The sequence below is a fragment of the Dendrobium catenatum genome, unplaced genomic scaffold, assembly GCF_001605985.2.
Source record: "Dendrobium catenatum unplaced genomic scaffold, ASM160598v2 fragScaff_scaffold_306, whole genome shotgun sequence".
Taxonomy (NCBI): Eukaryota; Viridiplantae; Streptophyta; class Magnoliopsida; order Asparagales; family Orchidaceae; genus Dendrobium; species Dendrobium catenatum.
The window spans coordinates 701,904-713,297 of record NW_021318768.1 but is presented as its reverse complement, the minus strand read 5'-3'; the positions used below and the strand labels follow the sequence as shown (position 1 = coordinate 713,297).

At 35.1% G+C, this 11,394-nt stretch overlaps 1 protein-coding gene across 1 annotated transcript; it reads right to left on the bottom strand.

The window, feature by feature from the left end:
* Positions 1 to 233: 233 nt before the first annotated feature.
* LOC110115721 lies at positions 234 to 4,704 on the bottom strand (the record flags this gene model as incomplete). The annotated part of the gene is made up of 3 exons (XM_020849048.2): positions 4,417 to 4,704; positions 738 to 1,871; positions 234 to 550 (listed from the first exon to the last, which is right to left on the bottom strand). Coding segments are annotated over exons 1-3 (1,739 nt in total), but the record flags the coding sequence as incomplete, so codon positions are not given.
* Positions 4,705 to 11,394: the final 6,690 nt, after the last annotated feature.

Here is an 11,394-nt window from a genome sequence, read left to right as displayed (position 1 = left end):
TAAAGTAAAGACAAACCCCTACTACAATCTACTAAGTGATAGGAATTCTACCACAATCCTCCTTTAATAATAACAAGAAATTAGGAGGAACAATATTAGAACAAATATCTTCCCAAATAAAATCACCCAACAAAGCCAAGTTAGCACAACAATCGGCTAACTTATTACATTCTCTATCTACCCAGTTAAATAAGAAATAATCAAACTTATTGAGGAAAGATAAATCTTCATACCTAGCATCATGGATCGGAAAGGGTTTCTTAACAGCAGCCTTCAAATAGTTCACAACATTGTAACTATCACTTTCAAGTATAATCCATTTTGAATCCATCATCCAATCCTTAATAACTTTATTTAAATTTTGGAATGCCAACAACTCCAGAGCACCATTGTCCCAATGAGTACATTTGATTCCAAAAGTAAGGAGAAATCTACCTTTATGATCTCTAAAAACTCCACCAATTCTGGTTTCATTAGATCTCAACAATGTTGCATCTATGTTGACTTTAATCCACTCGGGGGGTGGGGATGCCCAGAATTTGACAATGGTCTTAACAACCGATTAGCACCTCAATGATCCTGAATTTAACTAAAATTCATAGCAATAGAAGTAGTACTGATGGCATTTGATGTTATAGATGATAGGCCAATCTCTTTCCCCTCATGAATCACCTTATTTCTACTTTTCCAAGAGAAGAAAGCTACCGTGCAATAAAATTTGCAGCAAACATATTTACCTTCAACATGTATTTCAGCTTCAGCAAGAAATCTGTCCAAGAATTAAACATAGGAACTGAGAAACCCCATCTATTTGCCGAACCGATTGCCTCTTTCATCTTTCCACATTTAATTGCTAAATTCTCTGAATTCTCCACCGCATCACATCCTCTAGGACAAAGATTATCATTCGCTAATTTTCTGTACACAAGGAAGTCTATAGATGGAATAGCATTTCTCCACAAGTGCCACCAGAACAACGCTACCCGTGGAATCAATTTCATTTTCTTAAACCAGCTCCAGGAATCTAAATTATCATCTGCATAAGACCTGGCTAACACAACTATAGTCTTACCAGAAAATGATTTAACAAGTTCCATTTCATCATCAGGATGTTCTGGATACAATTTAATTTGTAAAATTATATCAACCATCTCTTTCCCAAAGAATTTCAGAAATTCAACTTTATTCCAACTACCATTTAGGATAAAATTCTCCAATTTTGGAAACTCACCTTCAACTGTTGCAATGCAAGTAGGCCATAGTTCCAATCTTCTATCCCATATCCAGCAATCTTTTAGAATAATGATAGAGTTTCCTGCAACAATTTTGAATCTGATAACCGGTTGTAAGGATTTAGCTCCACAGATTAAAATCTTCCAAGTAGGAGAATTGAATCTCTTAACATCAACATGCATTACATCACTTCCATATTTTTCTCTTAAAGTTTTATTAAGTAAAGAATCTAGTTTCTTGAAGAAATTCCAAGTGAACTTAGCTCTCAAAGGTCCTACAGATTGAACTACTGAATGAACCCCTCGGCCTCCAACACAAATCGTTTTGCAGAGGTCTTCCCAGGCTACATAATGCAAGCCCGGATTAAAATCATCCTTCCTCCATAGATAATCTCTACACAATCTATCTAATTCCTTCAAAATACTTAAAGGAATTAAAGTATGTGTAGAGAAGAAGCCTGGTACTGAAAGAACCACAGATTTGATAAGAGCTAATTTTCCTTGAGAGGAAATATACTTTCTCCCCCAAAGATCCAATTTAGATAATACTTTGTCCAGTAAATATAGGAAATCATAGTGTTTCAATCTCCTCAATGTCATCTTCACACCCAGATACTGCAGCACCTTCACCTCCTTGATCTTCAATATATTCCAGATACATCTCCTTCATTTTTTACTCACTGATTTCCCAAAAATTACTACATATTTCTCCTGGTTCACTTGCTAACTCGTCCAGCAGCAGTAGCCTTTCAAAATTTTCTCAATCAACTTCACTTCCCCATCATTTGCTACATAGAGAATTAGGATATCGTCGGCATACATGAGATGGCTAATTTTTGAAGCTAACGGAGCCAATCTAATTCTCAGCTTGCTTCCTCTCAGTTCAAAGGGAATAGTTAGAAGTTGAGAGCATAAGATGAAAAGGTAAGGAGAAAGTGGGAAGCCCTGCCTAAAGCCACTCTTCCATTTAATCCACTCAGAATCAATTCCATTAATCATAATAGAAAAATAGGGATCTATCACACATTCCATCAAAAGATCAGAAAACTTCATAGGAAAGCCAAAATAGTGAAGAACTTGTTTAAGTGTATCCCAAGCCATACTATCGTATGCTTGCTCCATATTACTTTGGTAGAAACCAAACCTTTTTTAGATTTAGATAATCTAAACTTGTGGAAGATTTCTTGTGCAAGGAGGATCTGATCTGATAAAGATCTACCTTCGATGAATGCCGGTTGAACATCCATCACCAATGAATTAATAACTTTCATCAATCTATTCAACAAGACTTTTGCAACAATCTTGTAAATTGACATACAAAGGCTTATTGTCCTAAAGTTGGAAGGAAGAAGAGGATTGCTTACTTTAGGAATGATTACCACCAAAGTTTCTTTCCACTTAGAGGACATCCTACCCGATGTCAAGAAGAGATAAATAGCTTGCCATACATCTTCACCTATCACTTTCCAATAGGCTTTAATAAAAGAGAAAGAAATCCCATCCCTCCCAGGAGAGTTATTGTTTCCTTGACTTGTAATAATAGCTTCTACCTCCTCAAAAGTGAATTCCTGATCAAGAAGCTTACATTCTTCACTGTGGAGAACTTTAGATGGATTCGGCCAGCCCTCCAAACAAAATTCCCTCTGTCTCCATTTGTTCCCAAAATATTTGAACAAAACCTCTCTAATGGCCGAAAGCTCCTCCATTAGATTTCCTTCCTCATTTTTAATTTGATTGATGATATTCCCATCTCTTCTCACATTAGAAAATGCATGAAAATAAATTGAGTTTAAGTCTCCCTCATTAAGCCACTTCAGCTTGGACCTTTGTCTCCACCAAGTGTTTAATCTTGCTAGAGTCACATTCAATTCATTTATTTTAGATCTCAACAAACTGAGATCTTCTTTTGTGAAGCTGCTGCCATTAGCTTCCAGCATTTGCAAATCATCAATTTCCTTCTTCAAACTTTCCTCGAGCTCTAAAAGTTTTTTTTGTTTTGGCTTTGCTCCTAAAAAACAAAGCTCTTAGGGACCTATAAAATTTTTTGAAGGCCTTCCAAAGCATCACCACAAACAGCCTTGCTCCAAGAATTTTTTACAATAGTTAAAGATGCCAGATAAGATAACTAAATATCCTCAAATCTCAAATTTTACTATGAACAATCCCAATATAAAAAATCTTCAATACAATGGGACAATGGTCTGAGGCGACGTAAGGTTCTCACTAAGGCTTGATATACAAATTCCAATGCCTTAGAGTTTAGCAAGCATCTATCCATTCTCTCTAGAATCCTTGCATTACCCTTCTTGTAATTACACCAAGTAAACTTGGGACCAATAATCCCCACATTATACAAATCATTGTTGATCATGCAATTCTTTAATTCTATAGGCCCTTGGGAGAATTTAAATTTCTTCCCACCCCTTTTCTCCTCTTGGGAAAGGATAGAATTAAAGTCTCCCCCAACAACTAAAGGAAATTCTAAAGAAGAATGCCTCCCCACCAGCTCCCATAACTTCCTTCTCTTATAAAGGTCTTGGCTACCATAAATAGTGGACAAAATCCACACTCCTTTATTGCCAATATTCAACTCCCCTAATATCCCTTGATCTGAAGCTTCTATAGAGCAAAAGAAGACAAATTAGTCCTCCAAATAACTAGAATTCCTCCTGACATACCGGCCGAAGGAACCATGAAAAAATCCAAGTCAACTCCCATGAATCTGTTGAATTTACTTCTACTAAGATTAGAAATCTTGGTTTCTACTGTTCCCACAAAGAAAACATCCCATTCTTTCACAAAGTCATTCAAATATAAGGAGGCTTCTCTCTTGTTTTCCCCCTACAATTCCAAATGGCTAAGGAACTCATCTAACCCCATGAGGGGGAAGGACCCCCGCTCCTTTTCTTATTCAACCCTTTCTTCTGCCTAGAAGAGGAATTCATAGGTCCTAAAGACCTCAGTTCATGTAATTTTGGTTTATTAATTTTAGTAGCCTGATCAGATCCTCCTTGATCTTTTAATATGACAATTTTTTCAGCTAGCTTCTTCCCCATATGCTTTGGACAGACTAACATATCTTTAGTCTCCACAACCTCAACTTCAACCAGCCCCCCTTCCTCAAATTCTATCTCTACATCTGCTACAATTTCTCCGGATTTACTACCCATAATATGCTCTTCACCTTCCAGAGAGATGCCAGGATATTAAAACTATTGTCATTCTTCATTGCAATATCACTGGATTGAACAGAATTTTTCTTCTCAACTGAAACAATTTGCACAGAATTAACCTTCATCATCTGTTGATCCTGTACAACTTGATCAAATATTCCTCTAATTTTGGCGGCATGATCCTTAATCAATGATTCATTAAATTCCTCATGAGGAGGAATCAATACTTCAGGTTTTTTCTTTCTAAAAACTTGTTTAGAATTTGGAACAATCCCAGGCATCTGACAGTTCACCACCATCTGAGCAACCCTGTTAAATAATTTTCCTCTTCTCCTATTAACCAACATCCAGGGACCATAATTTACCTCTTTTGTATTTGAGTTTAACTAAACATCAACCTATACATTTGTTGAAGAATTAAGCCTCTCCATCATATTTATTTTTCCCACTTCCTTCTTAAGATCACAAGCATTATTAAGTTGGCCCAACTTTCCACATTCAAAATAAAGTGTAGTGTTTTTCTCATACTCCACTTTCTGAAAGAAATGACCATTCAATCCTTCCACCCATACTCCCAAGGGTAATTGCTTATCAAGTTCAATTCGCACACACACCCTTGCAAACTCCCTTCTCCCCCATTTAAACAAGTCACCTTCGATGAGTAAGGGAACTCCAATCAAAGAAGCAATCATTTCCATGTTTACTTCATCCCAACAGTAAAGTGGTAGATTGGGTAATCTCACCCAAATGGGAGAAGACAAACCTTTTATAGAGTAAGGTGAGAATTTTGTGCTCCATTTGTCTATACCCACAATGTGTCCCTTCATGAACCAAGGTCCTCCTGATAGCACATTCTCTACTGCTTCATTGGAGTAAAAAAAACACAGGAACAAATCAGATCCCAGTACTGTAAGATGGAATTTACCAAAATTAGACCATTGCTGACGCAGTTCATCAGCCACCATTTGAATTGAATTGAATTTTCTAAATACCTTAACCACCATCGATAATTGAAGATTTTTTTAATTGATATCTACATTTGGCTCAAATAATTTCACCACCATACCATCTTCAGACAAGAATTGTTCTTCCTTTAACAAATTGACCTTAAGGTAAGGTCGCTTTCTCCATGGATTATTCTGGACTTTATCTTCCATTCTCGGATCTTTAATTATAGTATTTCCCATAGCATTCCCATCATCCGCATTAACTGGAGCAATAATACAAACATCTGAGCGCCTCAACTCCTTAGATTAGACTGAAGTAGCTCCCTCCAAATTGATGTCAGGTTTAGAAATGTTGCTGAACCTTTTGACCAGTAATTTCATATTCGATGATGAAGATCCAATTTCATTTGACTTCAGCACCTCACTCTTCATCTGAGAAATGTTAAGAATCAGTTTCTCCTTACCCTTACCCAGAACTGCAGAGGGGGATTTAAAAACAAATTCATTTGGTTCCCTTATGACTAAAGGACCGTTAACATAGCTGAGCCCTGGAAAGTCCTCATCCCATGATAAAGCAGATAAGTTGGAACAGATACGGGAGGACTTAGGTTGAGCAATTGAATCGTTTTGGTCATCAGAACTTACCGACGGCTGGCCATCCATCCCGTACGAAAATCCCGCCAACGCGTTGAACATAGGGAAATTTTGAAAAATGGTTGTTACAAAACAGGAGTCTTTCTCTCTAGCTTTCACCTCTTTATAACCATTTAGTCTTAATACATAAGCTCATAAGAATTTCTTAGTACTTTCAGGAAAGATAAGCACATCCACCCAATTTGGAGATGAAGTGATTTAACTTAGTACCTCACAAGGTGCATTACTGCAAATCCTTTGATATCCTCAAAAGAGGTGTATTGAGAATAAACTTCATTTCATTAGGATTGACTTTCATGCCTTTATAGTTGAGATGGAACAAAAAAATTTGGTTAAAGCTACACCAAAGGTACACTTATGAGGGTTAAAGAGCATATTGTATCTCTTTCATTTGGTAAACATCTTCTTTAGGACACAACTTTGTTAAGGATATGTACTCTTCACCAACAAGTAGTCCACATAGATGTTGATATATTGTCCCTTTTGGATCCTAAAACTATGATCCATCATCCTCTATTAGGTTTCCCTCACACTGTTCAATTGAAATGGCAACACCTAATAGTAATTCAGGCCATCCACTATGGTGAATGAGGTCTTTTCGTAGTCATTGGGGAACAATCCTACTGGTAATATCCAAAGTGTCATGGAAGCACATTACTAAAAAGCCTACTTTCAAGAGTTGATTATAAAATCTATCTTGTGATGTGGATAACTACTCTTTAGGAATACTAAGTTGAGTTTAATAAAGTTAAAAAAACATAGTCCACTTTCCAGTCACTTTTTGAGCCATTACTTCATGGGAGATCCAATCAAGATACTACACATCTTTGATGATGTCTATGTAGAGTAATTTTTTTTGTTCATGCTTAATAGACTACACAGGAAAAGCTACCATTCATCTTATTTTCTAATTGATGGGTCTTACATTTATTTTTACATTTAATTTGTGATTGGCGACTTCTTCATCGTTGTCAAAATTCTCTATTATTATCCAAGGTAAGAAGACTAATCCATCTCAAAGGGTTTAGACATGTTCTCCTTGGTGCTTTATATTATATAACACACTTATTCTCCAGGTTCTCTTTAGCTTGCCTTCAATATATTGAACTTCTTCCACGGTGTCCAACCTTGGGTCTCAATCGACATTAAATTACATGACCTCCAATTGGAAGTTTGCGCCTTCCAAAAAGCTCTTAAGTTAACACCTTTCACAATGTTGAATCCAAATCTGCTAGTGGGTGACACCTGAACTTAGTTGCAAGAGAGCTCCTATGGTACAATCCTAGAACTTGCATGATAATGGAAGAAAGAGAGGAGAAAACACAATAATAAATGATCTACCACTCAAATATCTATAGAAAAATAGCAAAGAATCTAAAATATTTCTTTTTGCATTTTATTTATAAAGATCCACTAGCTTTGAAAAATGCTACATTAATAAATAAAATAAAATAATAAAACAACTTTTAGTACCAACTTCCAAGGAAACATGTCGACCCTTAACTATCTTAATGGATGATTGAATCTCTAAATATTGTTTACCTATCTTGAGGCAAGTTCCATATTACAGTGTAGGTGAAAGTGCGAAGAATGTGAGTCTGTTGGTGAGTGCTGAGGTTATAGGGATGTGATTCGCAAGCATTTCAAAGACTTTGGTGATCTTGGTTACAGGTCTACTAGCACACACGTATAAGGTTAGTGTGCTTGAGTTGCGAGGATGGAAGGCTCAGTGGTCGGCTAACATATATGGGATGAGTTGGAACTCTTTCAAAAAAGTAATTTTCTATGGTTGAGATGATAAACATGGTTAGTGACAAATGTCATTTGGAGAAATTTCTTGCATGAGGGTGAGTGACTAGTTGAGTGATTCACGATAACCCTTAATTACTTTTGTGAGTAGCAACCTTAAGTTTTCTGCATTAGACCATCTTCTAGTCTTCTATTCAAATATCTCTTTCAACATCCTTCATAGTGCTCATCACTAGATTGTTTTGCCCGTCCCCTCATTGCTTGAGCTGCTACTCCTCTGGCTTGTGGATTAATGTTGTTTCTCTGCTTGAGATCTCCTTCTTCTTGATTACTTTCTATTGGGTGGTTTCTACTTTGGTGGCCTATTCTACTTTTTATTGTGTTGGCATTAGCTGTTTCCACTTTATTTTTTGTACTAGGGCCTATAACTTTGGTAGGACTTTGGTGGTTCCTATTTGTTGGCTGTCCATTGGTGGGGATATGACATACTGGTGGTTCTCTTACCTCTCTTTGAGCTTATTATTTTTTTGGATATATCTTGTGCTTTGTTTCCTTTTTTGCAGGATTCTTTGTTGTGCAGGTCTGTGCGCTTCAAACTTTTTTGGATAAGGAGCTCGTGTTGATCGTAATTTCTTTGCTGCTCTTCTTTTTTGGGTGCCCTTGCTTATGCACCGTAGGATGTACCTAAGTTGTTTTCTATTTCTAAGTAGTAGGGATCTTGAGCTCATAGGATTTTTTGCTTTCTTCCTTGTAGCTCTTTCTAGCGGTAATGAGTCGAGGTCCCTTTAAGGACCTTCTACATTTTGCTTTTAATCAATGCATATGCCCCTTTGAGGGTTTTCCCTAAACAAAAATATGTTGACACCGAGCTAGAGGACATAGAGGGAGGTTAAGAACCAACTCTAGCATCAGCACCTATATACTAGCCTTACTAGTATGAGACACTTATTCAGATATTTGATTAGATGGAGGCTGGCTTTGATGCTTAAATCACAGAGCAAAATAAGTAACATCAGATTGATATGGCATGATTTGGAGAGCAGTTTGTATCCCTTCATCGATACTTTTAGCCACCTCCATCACCCCACCTAATCAGGGACCTTCCTATTTTAGCATGTGTTATTTATTATAGTTTATGTCTACATTTTTTTTATCATATTTGCTTTAATTTTTTTATCATACTTAGTCATTCCTCCTTTTTGGTGATTTCAAAAGGGGGAGAAAAATATTATTAGTAGGTTATATTTCTACTTTTATAAAATTAGTTTAGTTTTTTTTTTTATTTCTAGCTCATGATTATGTGTTGTTCTTTTGTTCATGATTATGTGTCATTCTAGTTCTTCTCGTTTAGTCCTTTAAAACAAAACTCCCTATTTAAAAAAAAAATACTCAACCTGTAAGGCGAACTTTAAGACATGGAAAAATTAATTTGAAAATGTAACCAACAATATTTTCCCTCATCAAAAATGGGCGAAGGGTTGAAAATCTATACCCAGGTTTTATTATTTTGATGAAAGCAAAAATTATTGGGTTGTATACTATGTCATATCTAGTTATTATTATTATTGGATATTTATTCCTATGCACTAACGTTTTAGTTCCCTCATACAACGCACAAAGTGATCAACTCAGGATTGTGTATAATAGGTTTAAGCATCTTTAAGAGTATGTACTTTAAATTTAATTTAATTCTATATTTTTTGAGTCAAAATCCTATATTATGTTGATCCTAAACTTGGTGGCCGTGCCAACACACACAGTGGAGTGTGAAAATAAGAAAATTAGAAGTGTAAATTTTTTTAAATTAATTGTATTGTACGATCCATATCAAATAGTATGATCATCAATTTAGAAAATAATTATTATAGCTTATTGGAATTATTAATAATTTTTTACTCATCATACTATATTATCCATACCATACAAAATGATTGGTAAAAAACATGATCTCTACTTCCAATCTTATTTCAGGTAATAGTTTTAAATTAAAAAATTGGACTAAAGGTACCGTAAGATACTAATCATATTGTATGATATAATTAAATCTTGTCTAATCTATTCTTATAATTAAGTGACCTAGTTTGGATTAATTACTCAAGTGTGAATATATGGTATGATTAGAATAATCATACTGTATGAGTCGATCTCTACATGGGATGATAATTAATTGCCACCGATCATATGACATGATAATCCAATTTGATTGAACTAGTTATTCTAGATGATTCCTTTTATCATACTGGAAGATCAGCTCAAATACTTGAATTGATCGTACATCACCTTAATTTTAGTATAGTACCAAAAGAGCTATTTGAACTAATCATTTTATACGATCTTCTACCATACTATATAATCAATATTGATAGAAATGAATTATTAGGCTTTTTTTATGAAGCCTTGTATTTAAGCTTTCTTAATTGGCTTGTTTTATATCTTTAGATATTGGGTTTTCTAGAGTGAGTGATTTGAGATATACCTGGGAAAGCTTTGGGAAAGAGAAAGGAGAGTTTGTGTGTGAGGGGTTGTCACATAGTCATTTCGACCAAGCTTCAACATTGTTTCCTCCAAGTTTCTAGCATATTTTATTGGGTAGATCTGGGAAGAAGAATGTCAGCCCGAAGATTGTCGAGGTTCTCAGCCTTCACCAAAAGGGTGAAAAATGATTGCTAGGTTATTTGCTTTCATAAGGAGGGTGAAAAAGATGTTAAGGTTCTCTACCACATTCGGTTGGTGAAAAGATTATAAATGCTTATCCCCTTAGCTATGGGAGATAAAGGAGAGACACTGATGTTTAGTGTAATACTCGAATAGGAGGACTCTAGGAAGTGGATGTAGGTCATTATTTGGCTAAACAGTATACAATTTTTTATTGTTTATTATGAGTTTTACTTAGTAAAATTTACTTTTCTGAAATTTTATTTTCTAAAAGTACATGTTGGAAAATTATATGTTCGATGATATTTTAATTTAATTAACTCCTCATCACCATAGTTATAAGTTTGTTTCATTAATGTGCATCTATATCAAGTGATAACATTTTTTTATTTTTAAGTTATTAAAAATCTTAAAAAATTAATTTGTGTTAAAGAATTAAAAAAAAAACCAATTCACCCCCCTACCTTTTGGTGTGCCTATGGATAGTTCAATGAGGCTTACAAAATTTCAACAGATGGTACAAAGCATTTTAAGACAATTACAAGATGGAAAATAAATCATGGAAAAGACATTAAGGTTTTGTTGGACACTTAGGCTTGACTTGGGATTGCTTTCTTGATGCTTCATAAAACCAACTTTATAGCACAAAAAATTATTTATTTTAAATAGAAAGAAACTTCAAGAAGTAGCGAGAAAGTCATCCCAAATTAAGTCTTGGATTATTGATAAGCCTTTGGATAAATGGCACACTTTTCGCAATCATTAATTACTACAGCATTTAAATGTAAATGATCCTCTGGATCTAAGTCTCATATGGAATCTTAAATCCCTCAAGTATTTCTTTGGTTAATATTTGAGGGTGCCTATCAAAAAGATTCTTATTTACCCTCAAATTTTTTTTTTGAAGAATCCTAATATTGTATAAAAGAAAAAACAAAGCAAAACCTAGGTACAAACTACTGAGATTGTAAAGCACTAACACAT